At 39.1% G+C, this 16,847-nt stretch overlaps 1 protein-coding gene across 1 annotated transcript in view; it reads left to right on the top strand.

Moving 5' to 3' along the window:
* Nucleotides 1–1,210: 1,210 nt before the first annotated feature.
* The window catches only part of LOC101900654 (LIM/homeobox protein Lhx4), a 182,236-nt gene continuing 166,599 nt past the window's right edge, over nt 1,211–16,847 (top strand). Inside the window, exon 1 of the mRNA XM_059125223.1 lies at nt 1,211–2,360. Coding sequence (XP_058981206.1) covers nt 1,577–2,360 — 784 coding nt within the window. The 5' untranslated portion in view covers nt 1,211–1,576. The remainder of the gene's footprint in view (nt 2,361–16,847) is intronic.

Below are 16,847 nucleotides of genomic sequence, written 5' to 3'. Positions count from 1 at the left end.
TTTGGAGGCCTTATAGAAGACCACTTGGTGGTCGAGGTCTCATAGAGGAGGACTTGATGGTCTTATGGAAGGTCTCTTTGGATGTCTTACAGACGGCCAATTTCTGGACTCATAGAAGGTAGCTTTGGTGATCCTAGACCTGGTGGTCTATTATCTTCCCCCTTTCTAAGACCACAGTGCTTCTACCTATTTTTGGAGCATTAAATCAAAACTTCGTAACTGCACTTACAACTATGCACTCGTAGCAAACCTAGGGAGCAAAATAGAATGCAAATAACAACAACAACAAACAAAGGCTAATGGCAAAATACGTAAATTTGTGATAAAATTGCAATCGTATTTTGCGGCTTCTTGGCGAACGACGACAAAAAATGTGTGGTTGACACCTTTTGTGCCTCGGTGTTTGATCTATGCATGTCTGAGTGTCGGTGCATGGGCCTACGAACCGATAAACGTCAACGACGACAAAGGCAGTAACTGCAACGTTGAAACGCTCGAGTATTTTTTCGTAAAATGTCTGGTGGTTTGCATTCAAACTTCGCTAACGACGACCACTAACTCTAACGCTTTGAGTTTTGTCGAAAACTTTAAATCGGAATAGGTTCGAGGAAAAAAAGACGTCCGGTGCATTTGTGTCTTTAGTTCGTTTTCGTGGGTATTAATGTCGAATCATTTTTGGGAATAATCTGTAAATCTCCTGATCGGTTAATTTTTAATTCCATGGTCGATTTGTTTCTGTTAGAATTAAAAAAAATCGGGGGAAAACGATATTGGAATGTACCTGAAAATTACTCAAGAGTTATTTTGAGAGAGATCTTCTGATAGCGCATTGAAATTCAAAATTTTGAAGAGTTTAAAAAAAAAATCGGGCTTATTAACCCCTCGTAGAGGTAGCTATTAAGGCTTCTAATAAGGCGAACAAAGGACTTAAGATTGGTAGTTACTCCGACCTATATAGGAATATAAGGTCCAATTTAATTTTAATAATTTTTTTTCGTATCAAGAGGATATATATAGTCTCCGAATCCTAAAATACAATTCCGGAAAAACTTCCAACAAAATCGGAAATCCGAAATAAAACCAAAAATTAAAATGAAAATAATGTGAAAAAAAATATTGAAGTGTTTGAAAAATTGAAAAAAAAAATAAAAATTTCAAAATTGTTGCAAAGCAAGCTCGCAGTTCTCAAAAAATAAGCCGAAGCAAACGCCAAAAAAATCAACAACAACAACAAAAAATTATTATAAATGAAATATAAGTCAAAGGCTATAGCGAGCAACGTCTGTATTAAGCCGTCAAAAGTTGATGGATAAATCCAACAGAGAAAGTGCGTCAAAGTGTGACAACGAATAAACCCCACTCCCCCGCCTCTCCCCAACTCTCACCCCTGAAAAAGGAGGGTGGCTGCCTAAGCCCGAGATGGGTGATTGACAGTTTTGGATTTTATGCGTCGACAAAACGTTAAAAAGAAAAAAACTCCTCACTCCCTGCTCGTCTACTCTCCGCTCGTCTTTGGCATCCAAATCCAACAAAAGTGTGTTTATTTGGGCAACGCAGATTGTCACGCAGAGGCTTTATGCATCTGAGTTTAGCAATGATGCAAACTTTGAAGCCACCTCCACCGGCCTTAGCGACATCGGCAGGATTGCTACACCACAGTCACAGCCATACACATTCACATCCACATCATCATCATCATCCGCCACCGCCTCCTCACCTTCATCACCAAGCACATGGCCATCTTGCTCCGCCACCACCACCACCACCGTTGTCATTGCCACCTCCCACACCCGCCATGGCCATGCTGCCACACCACATGGTATCTCCCCAGAGTGGTCATCCGTCGGTTGGCCAGCAGCCCATGGGTTTGTTGTGTGGTCCACCAACACATCTCAACGGCATGGATATTACACTTCCCCAGCATTTGCAAAATTCCCCCCTGCCACCTCCTCCGGAGGCCACCTCACCGGCTACACAACTACAACTGCTACAGCAACAGCATTCGTCTAGGCTGTTATTACCACCACCCACAAATGGCCATAGTTCGGGGCCATTAATACCGGGCAATGGCAGTGGTCCACAGCTACAATGTGCCAGCTCCCCGTGTTCCTCCTCCTCGGCGATGGCAGTAAATGACTCAACAACAACGGTTTCATCAGCAGCAACAACAACAGCAGCAGCTCTGGATTTGGTCGATGGCAACAACAGCCGAAGTGGAGGTGGTGGCATTGCTGGCCTCCAGCAACATCGTCAACATTTGTCCGTTGCTGAGATTAGCAACAATGGCAACACCAACGACCAGGATGACCCAAATCCTGAAATGATATTGGCTTTAATCTCAAGAAACCGAGAGCTCGAAGGTAAGTCAAGACACAGACCAACCAACCAACCAAACAACTCTTTGTTGTTGTTGTTGTTGGTTACTCACTTAGTTGTATATTTTCTACATCTTGCAAACAAATATTTATGCCACCGCTGCCCTGCCGCACCGAATTCTTCTAAAACTGCCATTCGCCGGATTCCTTAATCCTGTCGAGAGTTTTTGAGTTTCAATGATGTTGGCATTTCGGTATCCACAGCTTAGAGGCACATCAGCCAGTCAGAAAGGCGGTCGGGTCGGATGGGCAGGCCCAGCAATTATGCATTTGTTGAATTACTGATAAGCAGCTGTCAGAATGGATAGCCTGCTGTCTTGTATGTAGGCTAAGAGTTTGTTTGACAGGACTTAAGGATAACAAAAATATAAAATGCCTGATTGAAGAAATGTTAAAGATTTGAATTCAATGGAAAAAGGAATTTTAGGATGAGACGGAAATTTGAAGGTCTTGTCGGGGAAAAGGCCATCCGAATATTTTTAGAAGCATCAATAGGAGGTTTTCACATAAAAGACAAATAGTCTTCTTAAAGACCAGAAGCAAGTCTTCTCATAGAAGACCAGAAGCAGGTCTTCTCACAGAAGAGCTGAAGCAGGTCTTCTCATAGAAGACCAGAAGCAAGTCTTCTCATAGAAGACCAGAAGCAGGTCTTCTCACAGAAGAGCTGAAGCAGGTCTTCTCATAGAAGACCAAAAAAGGTCTTCTCATAGAAGACCAGAAGCAGGTCTTCTCATAGAAGACCAGAGAAAGGTCTTCTCGTAGAAGAGCTTAATGTCTTCTCATAGAAGAGCTTAAGGTCTTCTCGTAGAAGAGCTTAAGGTCTTCTCATAGAAGAGCTTAAGGTCTTCTCATTGAAGAGCTTAAGGTCTTCTCTTTGAAGAGCTTCTCATAGAAGAGCTTAAGGTCTTCTCATAGAAGAGCTTAAGGTCTTCTCATAGAAGAGCTTAAGGTCTTCTCATAGAAGAGCTTAAGGTCTTCTCATAGAAGAGCTTAAGGTCTTCTCATAGAAGAGCTTAAGGTCTTCTCATAGAAGAGCTTAAGGTCTTCTCATAGAAGAGCTTAAGGTCTTCTCATTGAAGAGCTTAAGGTCTTCTCATTGAAGAGCTTAAGGTCTTCTCATTGAAGAGCTTAAGGTCTTCTCATAGAAGACCAGCTGAAGGTCTTCTCATTGAAGACCTTAAAGTCTTCTCATAGAAGACCAGCTGAAGGTTTTCTCCTTGAAGAGCTTAAGGTCTTCTCATAGAAGACCAGCTGAAGGTCTTCTCATTGAAGACCAGCTGAAGGTCTTCTCATTGAAGACCAGCTGAAGGTCTTCTCATTGAAGACCAGCTGAAGGTCTTCTCATTGAAGACCAGCTGAAGGTCTTCTCATTGAAGACCAGCTGAAGGTCTTCTCATTGAAGACCAGCTGAAGGTCTTCTCATTGAAGATCAGCTGAAGGTCTTCTCATAGCAGACCTGTGGATTTCTTCTCATAGCAGACCTGTGGAGGTCTTCTCATAGAAGACCTGTGGAGGTCTTCTCATAGAAGACCTGTGGAGGTCTTCTCATAGAAGACCAGAAGCAGGTCTTCTCATAGAAGAGCTTAAGGTCTTCTCATAGAAGAGCTTAAGGTCTTCTCATAGAAGAGCTTAAGGTCTTCTCATAGAAGAGCTTAAGGTCTTCTCATAGAAGAGCTTAAGGTCTTCTCATAGAAGAGCTTAAGGTCTTCTCATAGAAGAGCTTAAGGTCTTCTCATAGAAGAGCTTAAGGTCTTCTCATAGAAGAGCTTAAGGTCTTCTCATAGAAGACCAGCTGAAGGTCTTCTCATAGAAGACCTGTGGAGGTCTTCTCATAGAAGACCAGAAGCAGGTCTTCTCATAGAAGAGCTTAAGGTCTTCTCATAGAAGAGCTTAAGGTCTTCTCATAGAAGAGCTTAAGGTCTTCTCATAGAAGAGCTTAAGGTCTTCTCATAGAAGAGCTTAAGGTCTTCTCATAGAAGACCAGCTGAAGGTCTTCTCATAGAAGACCAGCTGAAGGTCTTCTCATAGAAGGGCTTAAGGTCTTCTCATTGAAGAGCTTAAGGTCTTCTCATTGAAGAGCTTAAGGTCTTCTCATAGAAGACCAGCTGAAGGTCTTCTCATTGAAGACCAGCTGAAGGTCTTCTCATTGAAGACCAGCTGAAGGTCTTCTCATTGAAGACCAGCTGAAGGTCTTCTCATTGAAGACCAGCTGAAGGTCTTCTCATTGAAGACCAGCTGAAGGTCTTCTCATTGAAGACCAGCTGAAGGTCTTCTCATTGAAGACCAGCTGAAGGTCTTCTCATTGAAGACCAGCTGAAGGTCTTCTCATTGAAGACCAGCTGAAGGTCTTCTCATTGAAGACCAGCTGAAGGTCTTCTCATTGAAGACCAGCTGAAGGTCTTCTCATTGAAGACCAGCTGAAGGTCTTCTCATTGAAGACCAGCTGAAGGTCTTCTCATTGAAGACCAGCTGAAGTTCTTCTCATTGAAGACCAGCTGAAGGTCTTCTCATTGAAGACCAGCTGAAGGTCTTCTCATTGAAGACCAGGTGAAGGTCTTCTCATAGCAGACCTGTGGATTTCTTCTCATAGCAGACCTGTGGAGATCTTCTCATAGAAGACCTGTGGAGGTCTTCTCATAGAAGACCTGTGGAGGTCTTCTCATAGAGGACATGGGTCTTGTATAGACTGTGGAGGTCTTCTCATAGAGGACCTGTGGAGGTCTTCTCATAGAGGACCTGTGGAGGTCTTCTCATAGAAGAGGTGCGGAGGTCTTCTCATAGAAGAGCTGCGGAGGTCTTCCCATAGAAGAGCTGCGGAGGTCTTCTCATAGAAGAGCTGCGGAGGTCTTCTCATAGAAGAGCTGCGGAGGTCTTCTCATAGAAGAGCTGCGGAGGTCTTCTCATAGAAGAGCTGCGGAGGTCTTCTCATAGAAGACCTGCGGAGGTCTTCTCATAGAAGACCTGTGGAGGTCTTCTCATAGCGGATCTGTGGAGGGTGTCTCATAGAGGGCCAGAAGAGGTCTTCTACTCATAGAGGAACAAAAGCAAGTCTTCTCATGAAAGACCACAGGCAGGTCTTCTCTTAGAAGACCTGTAAAAGGTCTTCTGCCTACAAAACGCTTTAAGTAGATATCTTTTTTTAAAAGGTCCTTTGCTCTCAATTCTCACTCAATCAGATATCCAGCCAACTCTTTTCTTTTGTTTTGCCAAATTTCTTGTCAAATCGCCAACTTATTTCGCCAAGACTATAATAATAAAAAAAAGAAAATGTCAGATCTGTCACAATAGGTACATTTGTATTTCTTATTTTTTTTGGGTAGGAAGGAGAACACAATTGTTTATGTTTCAAATGAATTGTTTTATGGGCCCAGCTTTTTCGGCAGACACTCAAATACATTTTTTGTCGAATATAAAATGCAAAATAAAATGGAATTTATGGCCCAAGTGGAAAATGGGCCTCCCAATCCCCCATCAAAGATACAAAACAGGGATCCCTGTAATGTGACAGCTTTTAGCGTTCTTTTTTCTTTGGGCTGGAGAAGGAGGAAATGAAGGATATATTTGTGAAATAAGACAATATCCTGCTGTGAACTTTATTAAATTATATCATTTTTGACAGTTATGTTGTTGTTTGGCTTCCTTCCTTCCCTCCTACCCCCATTCCGCCTTCAGAAAGGTCTATGCCAGGCAACCAAACGCCCCAAAAGGAATTGAAGCAAATCGAACCAGCCAACCGACTAACCATCCAACCAGCCAGCCAGCCTTGCCATCTAAGCGGCTTGAAGACCACCACTAACGGTGGTCGTAACATCCATTCATCCATCCATCCAACCAACCCAAGGCGCAGTGGAGCAAATGGCGCACTTTTACAAGCATTTATTTATTTGTCTGTCTGCCTGACTGCCATCCTGCCTGCGTATTGTATTGACTCTGTAAAAGTCCTTGTATGTGTGTCTGTGTTTGTATGTGTTGCAAGTAAATTCAAACAATTGTTTGGCATTCAGGGATACCGGCAGCATATCCTCATCAGTCGTCGTCATCATCGCCATTCTGGCCATAAAATTATGGCGTTGAACAAAAGGACTATTGTAACGGCAGGAGTATTTTTGCGCACAGGGATTCGAAGAGAGTAAAAGCGAGTGGGAAAAAATCTTCTATGGATATTGGACCTGCCACCAGGATAAAAGTCTACCAAACTTTATGGAGGAGGTTCCGAAGGTCAATATCATCCAATTCGACCTATGTCTGATATAAATATTGCAACGTGCCAGATATGGACTATATCGACTACATCCTATACTTTATATGAGATATGTCCAAATTTTTGGAAAATGTGAAAATATACGTGATGCAACAGATATAGCGGATCGAAGTATTCCACTTCCATACTTCATCTAAAACTGATAAAATATTGGTATGCGCAAAATGTGGTTAAGGGAAATAGTTATTTCGCAAGTTATGACTCATATAAGTATTTGAAATTGTGACCCTTTGTGGTTGAGATACCAAAAGGGGTTGGCAGATGTATATCATCTTCACGACAGATCTTACGTTACCAAAAATATTTGGATGCGTGAAATTTAAAGAGAGTTGGATGCCTATTTCGCTTTCCTGTGCGTTTTGTTTTTCAAAATCTTGAACCCTATGTGGGGGACGTACCAGGAGAAATAGCCCGACCTATACCATATTTATAAAAGATCTTTCATTGATGGAAATATTTAGTTGTGCCAAATCTGAATGGAATCGGATGTTAGTTTCGTGTTTTATGAGCTTCATGAATATTCAAAATGTTGACCCTTTGTGGGGGATGTACCAGAAGGAGTGGACCGATATATATTTCATATTCAAACCAGATCTTGGATTAATTACAAGTAAAAAAGCTGTAAGTTCGCAGGTCCGAACTTTGAATACCCCTCATCATTTGGTACAAATATAACAATTTTCAAAAAAAAAAAAAAAAAAAAAATCCGTTAGAAATTCTGTTAAAATCTTAAAAATACAGAATGTAGTCGTATATTAGGGTCTATGTAGCTAAAATCATCAAAATACCGAATATCGGGAGGTACCGTTATATGGGGGCTATACTAAGACGTGGAGCTGCACAGACAATTTTCTGTCATAGGCTGTAGTATCCATTACGAACTTCAAATACAAAATTTGAAATAGTTCCGGTAAAAAATGTCTCTAAAATCATTAAAATACCGAATATTGGGGGGTACCGTTATATGGGGGCTATACGAAGACGTGAACCTACATAACCCATTTTCTGTATTAGGATGTAGTATCCATTACGAACTTCTAATACCAAATTGAAACAAGTTCGGTAAATAATGTCGCTAAAATCATCAGAATACCGAATATCGGGGGTACCGATATATGGGGGCTATACGAAGAGGTGGACCTGCACAGACAATTTTCTGTCATAGGCTGTAGTATTCATTACGAACTGCAAATACAAAATTTGAAATAGTTCCGGTTAAAAATGTCTCTAAAATCATCAAAATACCGAATTTCGGGAGGTTCCGTTATATGGGGGCTATACGAAGACGTGGACCTACATGGCTCATTTTATGTTTTAGGATGTAATATCCATTACGAACTTCAAATACCGAATTTGAAACAATTCCGGTTAATAATGTCGCAAAAATCATCAAAATAGCGAATATCGGGGGGTACTGTTATATGGGGGCTATACAAAGGCGTGGACCTACATGGGCCATTTTCAATACCAAAAGTCCTGCAGATATACTACACATTTGAGTAAAATTTTATCAACCTACTTCATTTCGTTCGGAAGCTCGAGTGATTTCAACAGACGGACAGACGGTTTGCAATTCTAAAAATTAAACTCTACGTGGGGGAGGTACCAGAAGGAATGGTCCGATCTCTATCATTTTTATAATAGGTCTTGTGTTGATAAAAATATTGAGATGTACCAAGTCTGAATGGAATCGGATGTTAATTTCGCGTTTTATGAGCTTCATGGAAATTCAACATTTGGAAGCTTTGTGGGGGAGGTACTAGAAGAAGTGGACCGATATATCCCATTTTTACAGCAGATAGGATGTGTAAAATGTTAAGAGAACCGGATGCTTATATTGGAATTTTTAATCGTTTTGGTTATTCAAAACTTTGACCCTTTGTGGGGGAGATACCAGAAGGAATGGTCCGATCTCTACTACCTTTATAACAGATCTTGTGTTGATAGAAATATTGAGATGTGTACTAAATCTAAATGGATTCGAATGTTAATTTGACGTTTTATTAGCTTCATGGATATTTAACATTTGTGGGGGAGGTGCAAGAAGGAGTGGGCCGATATATCCTATCTTCACACTAGACCTTGGGTTAATAAAAATATTGTGTCGTGTGTAGTTTTAAGACAATCGGTCTCTTACATCACATTTTATGAAATTCATGATTATTTAAAATGTTGAGCCTTTGTGGCGGGAGGTACTTGATGGAGTGGACCGATATTTTACATTTTCGCACCTAACGTAGAACTGATACAAAAATTAGGATTTTCAAAGGTGGAGTAAAATTGGGCCATCCTTTCACTTTCTGTGAAGTAAAATATTTTTTTTTGTTGAAATTTTCGACCTTTTGTGGGGGAGGTACCAGAAGGAGTGGACCCATATTGCCCATCTCCGAACTCGATCTATGTTTAATAATAATATTACGATGTACCAAGTTTGGACGAAATTTGATACTTCCTTCGAGTGTCATCGACCGTACCAGCTAGATCGACTCCAAATGCCCTGAGACGGACTTGGTTCAAAGAGACCTAGGGTCTAAAATCATTATTTCGAAGAGGCACGTTTAGGCCGTATCAAATGATATATACCTTTATATACCTCTAGCTATATGGCTGAGTGTCTCAACTGTGCTGATGTTTAGGGTTGTGATGCGGACGCTCAATATAAGGTTATGGTGTTACATCTTTTATTTGCTTGTATACAAAAGTCTACCGATGGAGGCCCCTCTTCAGCTGGTGGTAAAACCTTCTGGGGGTTTTCTATAAAGAATATAAACTATATTGGTCTTGTATACATACACACAGGACCTTCCAAACTTCTGATCCCCTATTTTAATGGCTCAGGTTTTGTATAAAGGTCCCCTTCAAACAAATTTGGCCTCAGAACTTAAAATTCTTTTCCAAAATAACTTCTCTTAACCACTGTCTGCCTCTCTCCATCTCTCATTTTTTCTCTCTCCCTCTCAATCCCACCATGTCCATTGTTCGCATTTCCCTTACACTTTCACCTCCCCCCCACAAATCGAACTGGAAAATGCGTTCAACCAAAAACAACAATGGCTGCCAACGATTTTCATTCTCGTCCTTCGTCCTGTGGGGTATTTTATGCAGTTTGTGTTGAGCACAACGATTTTTGATTCGCAAAAAATATTATTCTCTGGAGACATGTTTAGATGGTATTTATGAAACAATGGCCAGGTATACGAGGTGGAACAACACGAAGGGGGAGTGGGGGATTCAATTGAGACTCTGTATGGTTTTTAAAATGCCATAATAAGCTCCATTGCTGCAATCATATTCCGGTAATGCGTTGCCATGTACAATTGTTTAATATTCTGGTAGACATGCATACCTACACACATACATACTTGCAATGCCTGTCATTGGGATTTTTTTTATTCAAATCCCTGTAACTTACACATTTCCATTGCACTGGCATCGGGTATCTCCGCTGTTCTTATTTAAAGATTAAATGTTAAGGGTAACCAGCCGCCGGAATTGAAAAAAAGAAAACTGGTCTTGGAAGCATGGCAATTATGTTGTAAAATGGGGGAATTGTAATAACATTCAGATCAATAGCAGAATGCAGTTGGAAAAACTATGGCGACAAAGTAAAGGGAAGATAAGGAGTCGTCTGTGAATATCAGAAGTAGCCTTAATTCAGAGGTAACGCTGAGAGACTAATTGCTTCCTCAAGGATCCGAAAAAAAAATATTGGGCTGGAATATTGAAATTCGGCATATAGGTAGCAATATGTGGCGGGATTTTTGAAAATTCGTACTAAAAGGTACATCGTCCGCAAACATTTGAAGCCACCTAAAATCAGAGGTAACGCAGAGAGATTGATTACATCCACAAGGACCCGATGAAACAGATTGGGCTGGAATATTGAAATTTGGCACGTACTAAAAGGTACATCAAAGTACGGAAAATGTAGTTTTTCGTGCTTTTTGCCCCATTTGAGTGCGAATCTCAAAACAAAAAAAAAAAAAAAAAAAAAAAAGACGCAAGTGAAAAAGTATCAGTCGATTTTGCCGGCAAATGTATGCCTTCAGCCAATGTTCGGTTATTTAAATATATTTTGACTTCTGTTATGATTATTCAAATGGTTGACCTTCTATGGAGTAGGTTCTGAAGGAATGACCCAATGTTGTCCATTTCGTGTCGGACCAAAATAAACACTTTATATGAGATATGTGATAATTTTTAGAAAATACTAAAAAGGGATAAAAATATTGGTATGTACAAATTTACAAGAAATTGGACAATGTAGGTCCACGTTTTGGTATAACCTTCCTATTTTCGGTATTTTGGTGATATAAGCTACATTATTCACCGGAAATGATTCATATTTGGTACTTGATGTTCGTAATTGATACTACAGCCTATAACTGAAAATTGTCTGTGCAGGTCCACATCTTCGTATAGCCCTAACATAACGGTACCTTCCTATTTTCGGTATTTGATGATTTAAGCGACATTATTCACCGGAAAAATTTCAAATTTGGTATTTGAAGTTCCTAATTGATACTACAGCCTGTAACAGAAAATTGTCTGTGCAGGTCCACGTTTTGGTATAGCCCCCATATAATGGTACCTCCCTATATTCGGTATTTTGGTGATTTAAGCGACATTATTTACCGGAATTATTTCAAATTTGGTATTTGATGTTCGAAATGGATACTACAGTCTATGACAGGAGATTGTCTGTGCCGTTACAGGTCTTCGTATAGCCCCACCCCTAATAAAGGTACCTATATATTTTCGGTATTTTGATCATTTAAGCGACATTATTCACCGGAATTGTTTCAAATTTGGAATTTGATGTTCGAAATGGATGCTACAGTCTATGACAGAAAATCGTCTGTACAGGTCTACGTCTTCGTAGAGCCCTCATATAACGGTACCTCCCGATATTCGGTATTTTGATGATTTTAGCGACATTATTCACCGGAATTGTTTCCAATTTGGTATTTGATGTTCGTAGTGGATACTACAGCCAATAACAGAAAATTGTCTGTGCAGGACCACGTCTTCGTATAGCCCCCATATAACGGTACCTCTCGATATTCGGTTTTTTTATGATTTTATCTACATTATTACCGATTTTCTTAAGTTTCGCATTTGAATATTGTAATGGCTTATGACAAATGTTACCTATGCAGGTCCATGTCGTCGTATAGACCCTAATATAACAGCTACATTCGGTATTTTTAAGAATTTAACAGAATTTTTAACGAATTTTTTCATTTCTGAGAATTGCCTAATTCTTTCCAAATGGTGCAGGGTATTCAAAGTTCGGCTCGGCCGAACTTACAGCTTTTTTACTTGTTTTTAATATTTTGTGGGTCTATAGCAGTATCTCCTAATGTTCCATATTTTGAAGTTTACGACAAAAATTGCCAAATGAAGTGTTTGTAAATGGACCTCTTGGGTTGTGGTGAAATAAAAAGTCGTCTCGCCGAAAATTTCCAGTATCGACTTATGTTTCGACACAAGTCCCATGTAGGGGGTCCGGTGGGTTTTGGATATTCCAAAGTGTCCCTGATGAAATCTCCCTCAATGTAAGTCCAGGTTTTCAAATAGCCCAACCGAAAATCTCACTTTCAAATAATGGGTTTGTTAATGACTTTTTGGCACCAGGAGCTACTTACCAAATAGCATCCTAACTCCTTATTTTAACATTCGAGGTTATTCGTTTTTTTTACCCTCAGCATGACCACAACATTTTTATGTAGTTTTTTCAAATTTTCCAAAGAATTGAATTATGAATTATCAGGGGGTCCCATCGGTTTCGGATATTTTGAAATGTCCTTGAAGAAATCCCACTCAATGCAAGTCCAGGATTCCAAATAACCCAGCCGCAAATGTCATTACCAAATAATGGGTTCATTAAGTACCTTTGAGCACCAGTAAATACTTACAAAACAACATCCTAACCCCTTATTTTAACATTGGAGGTAATTCATTTTTTTTGTTCGTCGGTCTGCCTCTCTATCTACCACCAAATTTTTATGCAGAATTTTGCAAATTTGCCAAAAATTGAATTATGAATTATTAGGGCATCCGGTCGGTTTTGGGTATTTTGAGGTGTCCTTGAAGAAATCCCATTCAATGTATGTCCAGGTTTTCAAATAACCCAGCCGAAAATCTCCATTTGAAAGAATGGGTTTATTAAGGACATTTTGGCACCAGTAACTGCTTACAAAACAGCATCCTAATCCCTTATTTTAATATTGGAGGTAATTCGTTTTTTTTTTTGTTCGTCGGTCTGCCTCTCTACCTACCCCTGAGTATGACCACCAAATTTTTATGTAGAAATTTCAAATTTTGCCAAAAATTGAATTATGAATTATTCGGGGGGTCCCATCGGTTTCGAATATTTTGAAATGTCCTTAAGGAAATCCCTCTCAATGTGGGTTTAGATTTCAAATAACCCAGCCGAAAATCTCCATTCCAAATAAAAAGCTTGTTAATGACCTTTTGGCACAAGGAGCTACTTACCAAATATCATTCTAACTCCTTATTTTAACATTTTTTTTGTCGTCGGTCTGCCCTCTACCGACCCCTCATACACAAAAATTTTATGCTAAATTTTCAAATTTGCCAAAAAAAAAAAATGAATTATGAATTATTAGGTGGTCCGGTCGGTTTTTGGATATCCCACTCAATGTAGGTTTTCAAAAAAATCCAGCCGAAAATCTATATTCCAAGTAATGGGTTTATTAAGGACATATTGGCACCAGTAACTACTTATAAATCAGCTTTCTAGCCCCTTATTTTGAAATAGGTGGAATATTCATTCTTTTCATATTTTCTCTGTTTTCTGGCACGGAGAGTCGAGCCAGTGATAAATTTTCTATTCGGACTTAATCACTCTGGGTCACCGTTATTCATTGAATGGTGAGATAAATTTTTATGTAAATTTTATAGAAATAAGTCATTATTTTTTAGCTTACTGGTAATGCAGAGAGTAAGTATTAGATATTTTTTATGAGGTACCGAAGGTATGTAGCTATAATTACTTGTAATGTTAGTAGTGGCGCTTACATCTACCAAAATGTTTGCTGGGAACCCCAAAATACAACATTAGACCCTAGAATACCCTTTGTAGATCCTGGGCATACTTTGCTACTGAAGCGACTGTTAATTTGAATCTTGGGTCCGACATTTAACATTTTTCAATATTCTGGGATGTCGCTCATTATATCTCAAAAATCAATATTTAGCTTTACCCAACTCCGAACTCGATTGCCTATCAATCGAGAAAGGAGGATTTTTCCACCTTCACCATGTTCACTTATTTACTGGCTGTTTTGTGTTGTTGTTGTTGTCAACAATAATGTGACGGTTGGCAGTGGCACTTTAAGATGTACTTAGTACCCACTTTCGTACACTTGGGTGGTTTGTTGTTGATGGCGAGCCAATAATGTTGTCTCTCCTTGCCGGGGCTGTTGGTTGTGTTTTTTTTTTGTTGCTGTTTGTGTTGTTTTTATCTGGAGGCAATTAGGTGTCCCATGTTATTTCTTATCTGAAACAGCAACCGCAGCAGTACTTTGTCACCTCTTCTGCTGTGTTTTTTTTTCTAGGCAAAATATGTTTTGGTTTTGGGGTTTTTTTTTCTTCGTCGGTCTATCAGTCTGGCCCCCATAGACCTCTGTGTTAGGCAGACAAGAAAAAATTTTTTAAATTTTTTTTCAGTTTTCTGTGTTCTTTTTTTGGTCTTGTTATTCCGAAAAACAAAAAAAAAAAAAAACAAATATTTGTTAACATAGACACCGGAAAATATGTAGCGAGGTTTGTGTATTCCCCACTTTTCTGGTTATCATCTATCGATGTTTTTCTGCTCTGGAAATCTCCATGCTGGCCCATGCCTATATTGAAGTCTGATTATTTAGTATTTTTTTGGGGGGAATGCTGTATCGTCTCCAAGATAACTGCAGAGGAGGAACATGAAAAAATACAAATTTGAAAATGCCATACATTTCAGTACTTTTTTTTATCTGCGATCAATGAGATCGTGTAAATATTGAAAGAGGGGATTTTTTTTCCTGTATACATGGACGAAATGAGGTTGTAATGTGAATCGGATGGTATTGATTGAATCCATATTGGGAAAGATGTGGAAATAATCTCGCCAAGGTGTAATGATGTAAAAAACTAGTTCCATAGATGCCATGTTTTGATAATCTAGGCAGGAAGATGGAGATATAAGCTTGGGAAAATGTTCTTTCTTCTATCCCTACAATGGCCAATTTCTCAAATACTCTCTGGGTTAGTTATAAGAGAGAAAGAGAGAGAGGGAGAGAGAGAGAGTAGAGGAAATAGAGACCTTTACCAAAAATAACAAATTATGTAAAAATATCGACCAAATGCTAAACAAGTTTTTCCGATTTTCTGCCGACATGTCGAACATCTACCAATTGGTTTGCTGGGTATTCCCATTGATATTTTGATTTTGATTTCAGATTCAGTTAAGATCCAATCTCTTGTGTAATCATGTTTGCATATTCAGCAAATTGGATATTGAGTCAGATTCCTTTCAGTTCTAATCTTAAATTTTGAAATAAAGTTTGTTCGGCAAACTAAATATTTGATATCTAAAAAAATTGCAAAAAATAACGTTTTTTTCGAACTATGTCTGACAACCATGATACCATCTTAATTAGTTCTTAGAAGGATTTGCCTCGCATTTCTAACCTCCCCGATCTCAGACTCTTAAAATATGAGACATTTATACAAGACCTGTGTCCTCGCACATTTAAAGACTGGGTACATAATTTCCTTGGAAGACTGGATTTGTACTTCTACAAATGTAAAAAAATTGTCCTTAGGCCAATCTTAAAGAGATTTTCTATCTTCTGTTTAAGAAGCCGCAAAAGGTTTACAGAATTTGGACCTTGGAAGGACCTTTCTTTTGTAAGAGGCTTGTCCAAAGCTTAATATTCATAACAGACTTGGGAGAGTTTTTCCCCTGTATAATGCCCAACAAAAGTCTCCTGTCTAGAAAATATCGGGAATATATATTTAGCCTGTAGTAGATTAAAAAAAATCCCAAAAATGCTTTAGCTAGTGATGGCTTAAGACAGGTCTTCGTTTAATAGAAGGCCGGTGAAGTTCTAGTTTTTTATACCCTCAGACATATAGCTACAGAGGGTATATATAATATTTGATACGGCCATAACGTGCCTAGTCGAAATAACTGTTTAAGACCTTAGGTCTCTTTGGACCAAATCTGTTTCAGGACAAAATATGTTAGTGCACAGAAAGAGAAAGGATAAACCGATTTTGGCCCAACTTTGCCAATCCTTATATTTGCATCAGTGCTAGGTCAGGTGCGAAAATGGACAATCTCGGTTCACTCCATCAAGTACCTCCCGCCAGACATCAAAATTATAACTCTTATAAAATGTGATTGTAAACAAACACCGCGATGTTTTTATTAACTCAAGATGCGGTGTGAAGATGGAATATCTCGGTACACTCCTTCTGGTACCTTCCCCACAAAGGGTCAAAAATTGGAATATCCGTAAAGCTCAAAAAACGCTAAATTAACATTCGATCCTATTCAGACTTGGTACATATCAATATTTCCATCAATACAAGATCTGTTATAAAGATGGGATATATCGGTCCACTTCTTTTGGTACCTCCCACACAAAGTGTCAAGTTTTGAATAAACAAAACGATCATGAAATCTAAAATAAACATCCGGTTCTCTTCATATTTCACACATCCTATTGACACAAGATCTGCTGTGAATTTGATATATATCGGTCCACTCCTTCTGGTACCTCCTCCACAAGGAGTCATAAATTGGAATATCCGTAAAACTCAAAAAACGCGAAACTAACATCAGATCCCATTCAGAGTTGGTACATCTCAAAATTTCTATCCATAATAGTTCTGTTATAAAAATGGTAGAGATCGGACCATTTCTTCTGGTATCTCCGCACAAGAAATGAAAATTTTGTAACTTATATGAGCCTTGTAAACATATAAGGCCCGTCAAGTTCGGCTATCCACCTCTATAGAACTTGTGGGAATGCCATACAGACCTGTGAAGATCTAGAACCGTTCTTTGTGGCAAATCAAAGTCCTTACAACCCCGCCGATTTCCTTACCCTTTCCCATATCAATCAAATATTTAATGACGTTATGAAAACAATTAATTGTGTTTACATTTCATAAAGAACAACCAAACAACAATAACAACA

The sequence above is a fragment of the Musca domestica genome, unplaced genomic scaffold (assembly GCF_030504385.1).
Source record: "Musca domestica strain aabys unplaced genomic scaffold, Musca_domestica.polishedcontigs.V.1.1 32, whole genome shotgun sequence".
NCBI classification, from domain to species: domain Eukaryota; kingdom Metazoa; phylum Arthropoda; class Insecta; order Diptera; family Muscidae; genus Musca; species Musca domestica.
This window is presented reverse-complemented; position numbering and strand designations above follow the sequence as displayed.